The 15980-nt window shown below is 42.4% G+C and overlaps 1 protein-coding gene across 3 annotated transcripts in view; it reads right to left on the bottom strand.

Moving 5' to 3' along the window:
- ADAMTS17 (ADAM metallopeptidase with thrombospondin type 1 motif 17) overlaps window positions 1-15980 on the bottom strand; it is a 170099-nt gene that overhangs the window by 93921 nt on the left and 60198 nt on the right. For all 3 annotated transcript variants that reach the window (XM_083586287.1, XM_083586288.1, XM_083586289.1), the window contains one exon: window positions 3014-3119. In XM_083586287.1, coding sequence (XP_083442413.1) covers window positions 3014-3119 — 106 coding nt within the window. The remainder of the gene's footprint in view (window positions 1-3013; window positions 3120-15980) is intronic.

Raw genomic sequence — 15980 nt, 5'->3', positions numbered from 1 at the left:
TAAACTGCCTGTACGCCACATTGAGACTGTTTTGTAAACCATGTCTAAGAAATCTAATAAATAATAATATTGATGATGGTGATGATAAATGCGGATTCTTCAGAAGCTGGAAAACTACTGAGCTAAGTTTCTGCAAAATCTTTTTGACACAGAACAATGGTGTTCTCACCCTCCAACTCAAAGATTAGTGTGTTGTTAAGGTTGAGAATTGATATAACAGCCTGGTTCATATGGTTCAAATAAAAACAAGGCTTCCCATCATTCACTTCTGTTGAAACCATTCCCAGTTTGGCTCGGCCGCCTTTCAGTGTCAACGGAAGGGGAACAGGACATTCGTTTTCATCTTGTCAAGTCTGGTAGGAGTTGAAATATTTCCTGTACCTGCCCCAAGTACTCCATCAAGAATTGAGAAGCCACGTATTTCTTTTTTACAGTTACTGAACACTATCAGGTACAATAAGCCTCAAAAGCATTATGGTTATTATGAGTGGAGTTCATTTTTACATGAAGGCATGATGTTGAACCCCATACAAACGTCACCCACTCCTTTAAGTATTCAAAATATGTATTTGGGTAAAAGTTGCTTCTAAACTCAGCAAAGATTTTCTTCTTCTTAAAGATTCACTTTAAAGCAAATATTGGTTATTAAAAGGTAATGCATCATCAGGACCATGCAAACAGTAAAAATGTTTGCAGATCTGTGTCCAATGATTTCTTTTGAGGGTTTTCCCCTTCCTCCCTTTTCATTTTAGTTTTTGTGGTATGCAAGTGTATGAGTTTAAAATAGAATCATTGATTCTTTTTCTGACCTTTTGCAGAAGTTCATAAAGTCAGTCCTGGGACTTCTGAAGAAGGTTCGTGGGAAATGTAGCTGAAGGGACAATGTTGGAAGGACAAATGCAAGAATCATTCGCTGTGTGACTTAAGGGGTTAATTCTGTTACTGGTCTGGCTGACAGAGGACTCTGATTGTCTGGAGATTCTAGTCATTTGGAAAGGAGAAGATGGTTGAGATTTGGCAGGTGGCAGGAGGGAGAAGGAGATTTACCTCAGTTTGTGTGGTTGAATATGTCTCCCTGCTCTCAATTAGGCCTGCAAATATTTTCTCTGGACTTCATCAACTTTATTCTAGTGGTTCTGCTAACAAACAAAAGAGGAATTCCCAACCTCAAAATCCATCTCTTCCTTCAAGCTGTTGGTTTAGCACAGATGTGGGGAGCCTTTGGCCCTCCAGATTTTGCTTAACTATAACTCCCATTATCCCTGGCCATTGACCAGCACCCATAGCTTAGCACCTCAGTCTGCAATCCTAACCAAGGGTGTGATTCTGTGCATGCTTTCTCAGGGATAAGCCCCTTTGATCCCTTTGCTTCTGGGTAAACATACATGCAATTAGATTCCATGTAGATTCCATGTAGTTGCTCTTCATTCCTTTGCTCACCAAAAGTGTGCTGGACTCAATGTTCAGAGCCCCACCCCCATAATGTTGTGCAGCATCATGCACAGGCCCTCTCAATGCTCCAGAAAAGGTGGCACCTCTAGCTCACCACCAGTCACTTGTAGGGATGGGATACGTATCTGATGCCGTCTGCTGCATCATCATAATCATCATCATCATCACCACCACCACCACCATTATTATTTACCCATTTCCAGCAGGTCCCAGATACAAAATTAAAAACAGTTTAAAGAGATTACAATCACAGGAATAGAGGGGCCCCTGAAAACACACATTTCAGGTGTCAAAGGCCATAGTAAGGCAAACGTATCTGATGAACATTTTCCTAAACCATTTTCTACCATCAATAAGCCTGCTCACATACAAGGAGAAATCTGAACTATCAGCTTCTGCATCAGCTTCTGCAGTTGCCCAATTGGCAACTATTTCTGTTTCCTTGGCGTTCATCCCTGAAGACAACAAAAAATAGTTTGCAGTCTCCTGGGGCATGTGCACTGATGATTTCATAAATAATATTGCATCTGCTTTGACATTCTCTGTTGCAATAATCCTTGCAAACTTTATAAAATAAATATCCTCCTTAAAAGCTTCTTCTTCTTCTTTGGCAATCACTCATAGCCGAGGAAGATTGGTGGCGCTGTGGTCTAAACCACTGAGCCTCTTGGGCTTGCAGATCAGAAGGTTGGCGGTTCGAATCCGCAAAACGGGGTGAGCTCCCGTTGCTCTGTCCCAGCTTCTGCCAACCTAACAGTTCAAAAGCACGCCAGTGCAAGTAGATAAATAGGTACCACTGCAGCGGGAAGGTGAACGGCGTTTCCGTGCACTCTGGTTTCCATCACAGTGTTCTGTTGCACCAGAAGTGGTTTAGTCATGCTGGCCACATGACCTGGAAAGCTGTCTGTGGACAAACGCCAGCTCCCTTGGCCTGAAAGTGAGATGTGCGCCGCAACCCCATAGTCGCCTTTGACTGGACTTAACTGTCCAGGGGTCCTTTACCTTTACCTAAAAGCATCTACTCCACTGATGTATAACTACTGAAATTCTTTATCCTTAAGCTCAACGTACATAGTCATTTTTATCAGTGGAAAACCAATGTGAGTTGCTTTTGTGTAAATATAAACTTCATCTATAATAAATGTTCTACTATCGATTGTCAGAGTGTACATTAGCAATGTACAAAAGCATGCTTAAGAAATGTTGCTGTTCTTCTGCTGGTCTTACAGAAACTCCTTTGCCTTTTCTTAGAATTCCTTAAGGCAATTCATCTAAAGGTGGGAACTTTCAAAATGACCTCGAATATCAAATCGGTAAAATCCAGAGACCGCCTTGGGAAATGTTGGACTAATTTTACTAGTTTCACTGAAATATTTGGTTTTCTTTGGAAGTTCACTTACGCTTTGCTTAAGAAATACTCACTACCATCCAGTCACAACAAATATAAAATTTCACTAGGAATACTAGCTGCTGCAACAACAGCAGCAATCCATAACCTGTATGGACAACCCTAGTCACAACACCGTCAGACACAGCTGCAAATATAATGGTGACCTCTTACTTGTGTCCCAGTTCATGAGCAATGGTAAATGCCAGGTTCAGCCCATTGTCTTCTGCAAGAACACACTTCCTCTTCGCACTGCAGATGCCTCCAAGATAGGCAATTCCTGTAAAAGAGAATGAAGGGTTCCATCAGTGCCAGCAAAAGCAGCTCATGCCTTTCACAAACACGTTGAAGCAGCTTGTCATAAGAAATAAAATTATGAGTCATTAAGGAATAATACTGAGCAATTTGCTCACAGATTGCTCCAAGGAGGAGGTGCACCAGGATGGAAATTCAATGCCAAACAAGGAGGGGTGTGACAGAGGTATATAAAATCGTGAACAATCATCAAAACAGTAAGCAGAGAGAAGTTACTTTAAGACAGGTGGCTAAACTGTAGCCCTCCAGATATTGCTGGACTATAGTTGCCATCATCCCTGACTGTTGGCAATGAGGATGAGGCTGATGGAAGTTCAACATCGGGAGGGTCGCAGGCTATCCGCCCCTGCTTTGAGGATGCTAGGACTTGGGATTTAATGAATCTGAATGGAAGCAGGTTCAAGGAAAATGAAAAGGAAGCACTTTCTTGGTGCAAGTATCAATGGCCGTTAACATTTATTGCCACGTGACACTGTAATGTTACTAGGTAAAGTGGCTTTTTCTTTTAAAATCAAGTTCACAAATACAAGATGGGTGACACCTGGCTTGAGAGCAGTACATGTGAAAAGGATCTAGGAGTCTTGGTTGACCACAAACTTGACATGAGCCAACAGTGTGACGTGGCAGCTAAAAAAAGCCAATGCAATTCTGGGCTGCATCAATAGGAGTATAGCATCTAGATCAAGGGAAGTAATAGTGCCACTGTATTCTGCTCTGGTCAGACCTCACCTGGAGTACTGTGTCCAGTTCTGGGCACCACAGTTCAAGAAGGACACTGACAAACTGGAATGTGTCCAGAGGAGGGCAACCAAAATGGTCAAAGGCCTGGAAACGATGCCTTATGAGGAACGGCTAAGGGAGCTGGGCATGTTTAGCCTGGAGAAGAGGAGGTTAAGGGGTGATATGATAGCCATGTTCAAATCTATAAAAGGATGTCACATAGAGGAGGGAGAAAGGTTGTTTTCTGCTGCTCCAGAGAAGCGGACACAGAGCAATGGATCCAAACTACAAGAAAGAAGATTCCACCTAAACATTAGGAAGAACTTCCTGACAGTAAGAGCTGTTCGACAGTGGAATTTGCTGCCAAGGAGTGTGGTGGAGTCTCCTTCTTTGGAGGTCTTTAAGCAGAGGCTTGACAACCATATGTCAGGAGTGCTCTGATGGTGTTTCCTGCTTGGCAGGGGGTTGGACTCGATGGCCCTTGTGGTCTCTTCCAACTCTATGATTCTATGATTCTAAGATGGATAAAAACTGTTGATACATACTGTAGGTCTATGATAGCTGGGAATGGAAGCCAAATGTTCAGATGTAGTCTAACTTTGTTTTTGTTTTTATGTAAAATCAAAATTACAAATGAAACAAAATAAAATAATCAAAGTTACAGAACATAGCAAGTCAGGCTAGTCGTAGGAAATTGGGGGCTTAATTGGCTATTTACGTATAAGCGACAATAATTACAGGCTGATCCTTCCCTTGAGTCAAAAGAGACTAGACCTCTCACTAAATTTCAAGGATTTATTAAATCTGGGTCATCTAGGCAGAGAACTGGTATCTGTTATAAATTCATATAATCGTAGAGTTGGAAGGGACCACAAGGGTCATCTAAGTAGAACCCCCAACATGGGGTTTGAACCCACAATTATTAAGTCTCATGTTCTACCAACTGAGCTATCCCAGGTCTATCATTTATAAGGAACTTCTTCATATCTCTAAAGGCTCATTAGAAGGCTTTAAAGTTACCTGCGTGAAGGACTTCCGCTTAGATGTCCCTAAGTGGAATGCAATATGGACACCTACAATCTGTAAATCAACCTCAACTTATGTAAGGGAATATTCCTTAAAAATTCTGCACAGGTGGCACTGTACTTCTGTGCAGTTTCTCACATGATTTCAAATACCCCACAGGTTGTTGTGGTTGCAGTAGCAGAGGAACATTTTCCCACTTCCAATGGGAATGCACTCTGGCGTCTAAATTTTGGACTGACTTTTTTAAAGATATATTTTAAAAAATTAAATTTTCCATTCAGGCCTACCCACAACTTGCCCTTTTGAATCTGTGGGATGATCAAACAGCAACTTTCTGATTTAAGGAACTTCTTATATGGATGTTGGCTGCAGTGATAACTTATTTGGTGCAGTACATAACTTAAACTCCCGTTGTGGTTCGAGAAAATGTAGACTGGCTACTGCAGTGAAAATAACTTACAAATTACACATTTCCAAGGTTAAGGAAGATGACATTTGGTGAGATTTCCTTTATGTGTCATAATCTAGTCTCTGTGACATTATTGACTCTCTATTCATCTGGAAAATACAACTGTACTCTTACGTTTTGTAATATTGATTATGCCTTTTAAAAATAAAAAATAAAAATCTAACTTTGATTACTAGATGCTGCATAAAAGGTAAAAGGTAAAGGACCCCTGGATGGTGAAGTCCAGTCAAAGGCGACTATGGGGTTGCGGTGCTCATCTCGCTTTCAGGCCAAGGGAAGTGGCATTTGTCCACAGACAGCTTTCCGGGTCATGTGGCCAGCATGATTAAACCGCTTCTGGCAAACGGAACACCATGACAGAAGCCAGAGCACATGGAAATGCCGTTTACCTTCCCGCCACAGCGGTACCTATTTATCTACTTGCACTGGTGTGCTTTTGAACTGCTAGATTGGCAGGAGCTGGGACAGAGCAATAGGAGCTCACTCCATCGCGGGGATTTGAACCACTGACCTTCCGAACGGCAAGCCCAAGTTGCTGCATAACCAGCACCAAAACATGCTCAGAGGCTGCAATTGCTGCAGGGTAGGATATGTGTAAATATTTTGCACAGCCAGCCCAAAAGCCTGTTCTGACATGTAGACTCATAATCAAATGGAACATAGGCCTGCAGTTGCCATAGACTGTTCATATAATTGACAACTTAAGCCTGGTATTCTGTTGGCCAAAAGTGGTCAAATCAAATTTCTCATGGAAGTCCACAGACAGGGCACACTAGAGCAATCTACCCTCATGCCCACCTCTATCACCTGCTGATAATACCAAGCATCTGGTGTTCAGAAGAGCATCAGCTGTCTGAACATAAAACAGTTTTGGTACTGGCTCTGTCATAGCAATCAATAAACACTATGAATATTCACATAGTCATCCAGTATATGATGGAAATAGTCACTTCCACTCTAATTTGCAAAAAGGAAGTATCCTTTATTCCCTCTGCTTTCATTACCTCTCTGGGTACCTGCTTCCAAAAGGTTTCATAGAAAGCTAGGTAAACACTTCAGGCATGTATGAACAAAACATGCACCCATCTAAAGTTTTTTTGTTTTTGTTTTGTTTTTTACTTTAATTAGGACCTTATTTAATTGTAAAGGGGGGAACTAAAGCCCACAATCCTTCAATAGCAGCTTTAATTATTTCAAGCTTAGTTTCCCCACCCCCAGCTAAGAGACAAGAGATCTATTTACTTGCAATAAATGTTTCTCCCACACAGAGGTGGCCTGGGGTTCAGTTGCCTTTAATAGAGTGAGACAATGGATCCAGCTGCACTTTACAGGGGCCATTCTCATCCAGTTTGCTTATAAGGTTGTTGTTGTTTAATGCAATGTAACATAACAACATAGAATTTATCTTATCAACCGCCCTGAAATCTTTTGATTAAGGGTGGTAAAATAAATTAATAATAATAATAATAATAATAATAATAATAATAATAGAATAAATATATTCCCCCCCCTTACCAGCGGCAACTTTCAAAGGCTCATGACTGTTCATACAAAATGGAGTGACTATATATTTGGGTTGATGCTGTAAAATTAGTCTACATTACATGCATGAAGAAGTAGGATCATTTTCAAGACCATGAGACGTGTGCCGAGGGAATCTTAATCATCATCTTTAAGGATGAAGGAGTAGCATTATATGTAACAGATAGGACTTGCTGATCAGAAGGTCGGCAGTTTGAATCCCCGCGATGGGGTAAGCTCCCATTGCTCGGTCCCTGCTCTTGCCAACCTAGCAGTTTGAAAGCACATTGAAGTGCAAGTAGATAAACAGGTACCACTCCGGCGGGAAGGTAAACGGCGTTTCCGTGCACTGCTCTGTTTCGCTAGAAGTGGCTTAGTCATGCTGGCCACATGACTCGGAAGCTGTACGCCAGTTCCCTCGGCCAGTAAAGCGAGATGAGCGCTGCAACCCCAGAGTCGGCCACAACTGGACCTAATGGTCAGGGGTCCCTTTAACTTTACCCCATAGAAGAGAAGACTGAGAGGTGATATGATAGCCATCTTCAAATATCTGAAGGGCTGAAGAGCAAGCTCGTTTTCTGCTTCTCCAGAGCAGGACCTGAACCAATGGGTTCAAATTACAAGACTTAAAATTAAGAAGAACTTTCTGACAGTCAGCAGCGGAGGAAGCCGCTCTGGCGCCTGGGGCGGCGTGCCCAGGGGTGGGGCACGCCATGGGGCCTCAGCAGTCTGCCTGCCTCCTCCTACTCAGCCGCCCTACAGCTGGGGAGGAGGCAGCAGGCGGACTGTTTGGGCAGTGCGGAGTCTGCGCGCACCGAAGCCACTGTGTCTCTCCCAGGAGAGACGTGTGTCTCGGGTGCACTGCAGGCCCCGTGGTGAGTGCCGCCCGGCATTTTGTCACCCCCCTAGTGATGATACACAGGGCGGACCACCCCTACCACACACCCCGTCCTCTGCCACTGCTGACAGTAACAGCTGTCCAACAGTAGAATGGACTACCTGAGAAAACAGTGGACTCTCCTTCAGTGGAGGTTTTTAGAGTGGATTATTTAGTTGTGATTCCTGCATTATAGGGGGTTTTGCTATTGTGTCCCTTCCAACTCTACAACTCTGTAGATTCTCTGATCATCCTTGTTCTTTTTTGGAGCAGTATCTTGGGGGGAAAGCAGACACAGAATTTCAGAGTAGCCCCAAAGGGCTTTTCACCTTTAGTGTGAGCCCAGCTACACAACGTGCTTAACACATGCCAGCATGCTTGGTGCCAAATCAAACCCCTTCTATAATGAGAGCCATATTCTATCAGAATGAAATAAGCCGAAACGCAGCATAGCAACACCCCTTGTTTTAGCACAATTCAGCTTCAGAGTCTTTTGGACATGTTCTCAGTAAAGCACCAATTTTAAGCCCTTCTTAACTGGCATGTTAAAAAGGGGGCAGATAGTTTACCCTTTTTTGGAAGATGCAGTTGAGTAGAAAATCTTCTACCTTTTGCCAATAAACTAACACTTAATTAACAAGCCAAGTACAATGCAGGGGCCTCTATGTGGCAACTTTCCATCATGTTCTGCTGTTTTGCAGTTTTTGAAACCTTTGGTGGGAAAAGCTTGGCCACCATACTCTTGTGTGCTAAAAGAAAATAAGTGAAAATTGCCAGCGATTAAGGGGGTGGTGTACAAGGAAAGCTGAAATTCAATCTTACATGAGAATTATAGGCTTATATGGGTATCTGGTATAGTTAATTAATTACATGATGAGGTGTTTGTTACAGCATCCAGAGGACAAAACTGAACATCAGGGCTCCTATATGGAAGAACACAATCAGCAAAATGACCCATAAATATTAAAATATACTTGCAATGTTAAAAAATATACTGTATATAATAAGGAGACAATGGACAATAACACAAATAGGACAATGAATAATAAAAGTTAAATAAACTGGGTGCATGAATAATACTACTATGGAACAACTGACCATAGGTCCATTTTTACCATTAAGTCTTTTAGAAATATGTCCCTATTAGTCCTAAGTCCTTGGAAAAGATTTTCTTAAGACTTGGGGGAGGGGGCAATATGTTCAAATAATTCCTCTTGTGCGTCAGCCGGTGATAAGAAGTGTTTTAGCTGGGCAGCTTCCTTTCAGTTCAGAGACTGTTCTCTGAGATGCAGACAAAAACCAGTAATTCACCCTTTCACCCCAGGGAGAGAGGAGTAAGGATTAAGTGGGAGGTGATGGGTCAAATCCAGGTACCATTCCCTCTAATAGCAAACTGGTTAGGCTACTACTTTGGAAACAAAACAGGACTACTCACAACATAATGAAGATTTCTGCTTTACCAGGGAAACTGGTACATGCCATTTTAAAATTACTCCCCTGGGGCAAAATGTCTCACACACAAAGGGGGGAAGCAAGGACTGTACACAAGTGTGTGCACAGTCATGCAGGTCAGTTAAACCACTTGTTCAATGAGAAAATATCCAGCAATGCAGAAGGGCTGTCCAAGACCCAAAGTGCTTTGCCTGAGCAACACTACCAACACACATGCTTTATTCCCTTCCTTGACCCTTGTGGCCCTTTTCAACTCTGCAGGTCTAGGATTCCTCTAGTACAGTAGTGGAGAAACACCTAGCACAAATCTCTGATAAGATCCTCAGAGAATAAGGTGGAGAATAATTTAGTGGCCACTCAATTCAGAAAAAAGACAGACCCATGATTGAATAATGATTGCCTGTACTTTACCCATCTCAGCAGAAGCTGGAGAAGGGAGACCAGAAGACAGAAAAAGTTTTCCTGCAACTTTTTAAAACTGCAAGTCACACTTGTAGGTACAGTGGTACCTTGGGTTACAGATGCTTCAGGTTACAGACTCTGCTAACCCAGAAATATTACCTCGGGTTAAGAACTTTGCTTCAGGGTGAGAACAAAAATCGCACAGCGGCGGCGCGGCGGCAGGCCCCATTAGCTAAAGTGGTGCTTCAGGTTAACAACAGTTTCAGGTTAAGAACGGACCTCCAAAAGGAATTAAGTTCTTAACCCGAGGTACCACTGTACTCTTAAACAAATGGGATGGGCTCCCAGGCCACAACTAGGTTTACAAGGCAATATCTACAGAAATACTTGACAACATTAATTTTCAGTTTTTAAGATACCAGCTGGGACCTGGTGCTATTTAAAAAGAAAGAGAGTGAGAGAATATTAACATTATGTCTAGCTTGCCTCTTAAGAGTCCCATGTTTCGCCGTTTGGAGAGCTGTGGGCTTTTCAAACTGAGGATGGCTTTAAAAGTTCTTAGGCCTTTTAAAGTCATGCTTATATGGGGTTGAATAAATGGCTCCAATTAATCAATTCATATATTTGGGCTGAACAATTGTGGTGTGTGTGTGTCTACAGGCTTGGTTGGGAAATCTTTCTTTTTTAAAAAAACACCAGAGACCACATTTTAAATCAGCTTATGTGGAAGTGAATCAGCAGGAGAAGCCAAAGTTGGTGTTCCTTTGGTGTTTGATCAATTCCAAATTTGGCCACTGTTGTACAAGGTTTACTGTATGATATCCAGTCTATGTAACCGCACCAACTATTGCAATTTAGTTTAAGCTGGGGCTGGGGGTGTGGAGAGGGGGAGAGAGTCTTACTTGATACAGTTCTTGTCTTACAAGATGATACCTAAGCCAATTCACTCATTTCCAAAAACCAGCATGATTTAATGTTAAAAACAACCCCGACACAGGAGCATCAGATGCCCAGCCAAAGCAACATCAGCGCTATATTTTCAAGTATTGGCAGGGTTCCTTTAAAAATTACTCCCCGAGGGGAATTGCGTAATTGCAGCATGTAACTTCTGAGTTTGAGTTTGAACATATGATGCTATCTAGACTTGAACAGAAAAACTGCACGCAACTATTAAAAAATGGGTTTATCCCAGTTGTTACATGTAAACATTTTGCAGCTGCTGACTCTACTGCCAGCTAAAAAGGACTCTGCTTAGCACTGCAAGGAGCCCTTTACAATTTCGCAAAGCAACACAGCCAGCCCATGAGGACATTGCCTAATTGCAGAGGTAATACATCAAATGCTGGTGGATGTAAAGGCTAATGCTGTTCCCCAGAAGTAGGCAACCTAAGGCCCGTGGGCCGGATGTGGCCCAATTGCCTTCGCAATCCAGCCCGCGGATGGTCCAGGAATCAGCATGTTTTTACATGAGTAGAATGTGTGCTTTTATTTAAAATGCATCTCTGGGTTATTTGTGGGGTCTGCCTGGTGTTTTTACATGAGTAGAATGTGTGCTTTTATTTAAACTGCATCTCTGGGTTATTTGTGGGGCATAGGAATTTGTTCATTCCCCCCTTAAAAAAAATATAGTCCAGCCCACCACATGGTCTGAGGGACATGGACCGGCCCACGGCTGAAAAAGGTTGCTGACCCCTGCTGTTCCCCCTCCATTAATCCTTTAATGATTATTTGCAGGAGCTCCTGTTGGCAGCAAATAAACGTGTAATCAGCGCTGTTAGCAAGTTAATTAATGAAAAATTAACTGCTGCTACTTTTAATTTGTCAAGGAAAATTCTAATTCTTTGGGGGTGGGGTGAAAGACGCAAAATAGGTAAAGAAGCAATAACTTTAACTAGACCAGTATAGTCACAGATAAGCTTCCCCATCCAAGAACCTCAAAGAACTCCATGGGCCAGTTCATACTGTATTTTGCGAAAGAATCTCTGAGTCGACTGTCGCAGCTATCAGTTGCGATTATTAATCATACAGAGCTCAATTTCAGTCTTCTCTTGGTGCAGCTGACAGTATCTGCACCAGTATGGCAGTATCTGGTTTTTGTAGCAGCGGACAAGATCAAGGAAGTCACAGGGTAGTCAATTTCACTGCAACTTCCTTGATTCCCCTCTGCTAATTCAGGAGGCTGCTATCTTGTTACAGAAAAATCTAGGTGCGAGGCTGCTCAGTCATCCAGCTCGTCGGGAATAAAGGAAGGAGTCCAGCCACCAACCGGAGCAAACAGCTGTAGACCAAATCTGCTGCTGAAAGTGTAGATGGTTAGGAGAAATGGGCAGTCAGGGGCTCTGTATGGTTACTTTTTAGCTATCAGAGTTAAAAGCTGCAACAGTCACCCAAAAGCTTCTGACCACATGTAAGCTCACCTATAGGCTTCTGTGTTAACTGGCTCTATGCTCTGGAATTTCAGAGAAGTGCCCTTTGGATCCGTAAATTGAAACCTCTTCTCAGAATTCAACCTCAGCAAGAACAAGGGGTTAACATCTGCTGACACAGATCAGTTTGTCCCAACTTTGGTTAGACAACAGGATGCCAAATTCTGGTTTGTATTATGATTTCACTTCCATGAAAGGAAACTGGTGTCCTTAGCAACAATTGTCTTTGTCACTATAGTTAATGAAAACCACACTGGAGACAAATAAAGCCTTTACCAATTCTAAACTACGTAGACGATGAAGATTCCTTTGCAGGGCTAAAAACTAGGCACAAACTTTTCTACCAGTGATTTTTTAAAATTATATTACAGTAAATGTGCCCAATGTCCAAATTCATGCCTGCAAGGAAATGCTTTGGATGCGGTGTGCCCACTACCACAGATCCATCACCATAAACCATGGCATTAGGACATAAGAGCGGTCCTTCTGCATCAGGTGAGAGTTCATCTAGTCCAGGTCCATCCTGTCCTCATAGTGGTCAAAAATATGCCTATGGGAATTCCAAAAACAGGACTTGAACCCAAAAGCAATATCCCTTCCTGCAGTTTCAATCAACTGGTACAGTGGTACCTCGGGTTACATACGCTTCAGGTTACAGACTCTGCTAACCCAGAAATAGTACCTCAGGTTAAGAACTTTGCTTCAGGATGAGAACAGAAATCGTGCTCCGGCGGCGCAGCGGCAGCATGAGGCCCCATTAGCTAAAGTGGTCTTCTGGTTAAGAACAGTTTCAGGTTAAGAATGGACCTCCGGAATGAATTAAGTACTTAAGCCGAGGTACCACTGTATTCAGTCATACTCCACTCCAAGAGTGGAGGCAGAACACAGCCAATATGGCCAGTGGCCATTAATAACCCTCTCATCAATGAATTTTGTCTAATCCTCTTTTAAAGCCATCCAGCTTTGTGGTTATCATCATCTCTTGTGGGAACAAATTCCATAGTTTACCTATGTACTGTGTGAAGAAGTGCTTTCTTTTAACATATGAAATGCACAGAAGGACCAAGGAGTGGTGTCAGAATTCAGAATAAATTTGCTTCTGTCTTCCATAACTTAGATTCTAGAATTATGGCAGGTCAGTCTGTTTAGGTCTCCAGAATACTTCACAGTCTAGCATTGCTGAATGCTGAGTACATAATTCCCCCCTGACCTTTGATAGCCAATATAAGTATTGTTGCATGCCACCTCAATCTCTGAGCGTTGCAAGATTCCAGGGGTTCCATGCACTTACCCAGAGTCTGTGTTTCCTTTTGGAAATGAGGCACAGCAAAGACTGTGGTGTCTTTATGACATATGGTTTATTTACACATATATACAACCTGAGCCTACGATGGAGGGCATCACAGCATTAACAGTCCACGGGGGTCTTGTTTATCCCATGGCAGGATTCATTAAAAAATCAACCATCGTGCTCTGACCCTCTCTCCAGCTTGCTGCCTTTACCCACCTGCAACTTTCCCCCCTCCTAGATTACACCTTTAAAACTCTAATTCAAACGCTGCCTTCTTCTTCTCACTGACTAGGAGTTGTGACTTGAGTGAAGGGCCCCATGCATTTACTGTCTGACCTTTCCTCTGTTTTCTGAATGGCTTCTCTCCCAGGCAATTACCTCATCAGGAAACTGCTGAATCCAAGGGTTCAGTGTTCGACACCTAGTTTAACACTCCAAGCATTGATTAAACTCTAACACTTACTGGGTCCAGGAATTATAGGTATCTGGCACTCACAAACTCATAACAATATTTTTAGGACCACAGCTTGACTGTAATCTGTTTTGACTGTTTATAACAGTGAACTGTATGCAACTAAGTTCTACAGTGGTACCTCGGGTTAAGTACTTAATTCGTTCTGGAGGTCCGTTCTTAACCTGAAACTGTTCTTAACCTGAGGTACCACTTTAGCTAAGGGGGCCTCCCACGGCTGCCATGCGATTTCTGTTCTCATCCTGAAGCAAAGTTCTTCACCCAAGGTACTATTTCTGGGTTAGCGAAGGCTGTAACCTGAAGCGTCTGAAACCCGAAGTACCACTGTACTCAGAGTGGACCCACTGAAATTGGCTAAGTTAGGATCATTAATGGGTCTACTCAGAGTAAACCTTAGCTGAAAAACAACCAGCCACTGAACCTGGTATTCATGTCCATCAATTTCAATAGATCTACTCTGAGCAGGACTAACAACCCATTGTATTTTTAAAATTGAAGTAAAACACCCCAGAACTTCATGGTGAATCGCAGGTAAGAAATCTATTTTTTTTTAAAACACACCAAATAATAACAATCATGGTAAAGTTTCAGATAGCACAACATGAAGATTTGGACAAATGGCTTTGTTAGATTCATGCACTTGGTTTACAAAATCCAACAAGGAGATGAAGCTGGTTGGACCAGGGTGGTGATCAATTCTTTGACAGGAAACAGCTATTATCCTCATGCTTGGAAGGCCCTGCCTGAATCTTTTCCTCCCTATTTTAAAGAAAGTCAGCATATGTATATATGTGCTTATCCTCATCAAACTGCCCCCCACCAAGTCATAACAGAGGACCAGGGCAGAGTGAAAGCAAGATAAGCAGGAAAAACCCTCATTCATTTTGACATCTGCTCTTTGTACAGCAGGACACTCATTATCCCATTAAAACAATCCCTCCTATTCCCTCTCCAGACCCAAGAGCAAGTTAATAAACGCCACAGATCTGGCATGACACAGTGGCCCCTTCAATTATGGGATTAGCCAAAGCAGAGGAAGTAGAGCATCATCTTAATGTTTACTCAGCTTTGATGTGCTGATGTCCACATTCCAAAACAATCCCACCCTCTGACAACCCTAGAGAGTATAGGAGGTGTAGGCTGCTTCTGCTTGCTTAGAAATCAAGTAGAAACGAAAATGCATTTCTCTGCTCAACATTTCAGTTATTGTTTAATATTCTGAGGGTTGATCAGGAAGATCCTTAACCAAGGCTCAGGAACTGCAATTAGGATGCTAATGCCTACAGTGAAAAGTAAGGCCAAAGTTCAGATTATTTATCCATGGTGAGGTAAAGGAAAAGGTAAAGGACCCCTGGATGGTTAAGTCCAGTCAAAGGCGACTATGGGGTGTGGTGCTCATCTCACTTTTCAGGCCGAAAATTGCTTATAGAATGTTTTTTAAAATATAACTGCTTTTAGAAGTTTAAAATTGTAGTTGCTTTAATAATGTTTTAAACTGCTTTAGAATGTTTTTGCTTTTAAATTATAGATCTGTTTGTCACCCTGGGCTCCTTGTGGCGGGGGGGGTGTAAATTCAATAAATAAAAAATAAATAAAACTGCCCCCAGCTAAAAATGTACCAAGGACAATTGCTCTGCAAACTTTGCAGTGTTTCGAAAGTCAGCTTTTCATTCAGTATTTTAAGATGAACTCAGAGACTTCCTTCTTTTCCAGTTTGCCCAAACCATCTGTATCAATAATGAAATTTGGATGGAGACAAGGAGGCAGTGCAAAAAGAAGGGAGCAGGGAAGGATGATGGGACTAAACACGAGTCTTAAGCAAGACTTCTGAGCAAGAGAGTATCATGGAATTCACCATAGAGAATCACTGGTGCTTTGAAGCCCACAGCATTCAAACACAAAGGCTGATGCAGAGAGGAGCAGGGGGAGGGGAACACCTGGCAGCTGGAAGCAGAGTTTATCTGTCTCCTGAACCTCCCACTCTGTAGGTATTTTGTTCATTTGAGAGCTGCTTGGGCTAAAGGGCTCCTCTCCTATATCTCTTTGCCTGTGGTCCTGTGACAAGGGACTGGGAGCTGCTGCTGATTTGCTGCTGATTTTCTCCTCTCCTTATTTTTTATGCTGCTGCTATTCATGAGAATCTGTGTTTTGTTATATAATGTTTAGTATT

This window comes from Podarcis filfolensis, assembly GCF_964270895.1.
Source record: "Podarcis filfolensis genome assembly, chromosome: 14".
NCBI classification, from domain to species: Eukaryota; Metazoa; Chordata; class Lepidosauria; order Squamata; family Lacertidae; genus Podarcis; species Podarcis filfolensis.
This window is presented reverse-complemented; position numbering and strand designations above follow the sequence as displayed.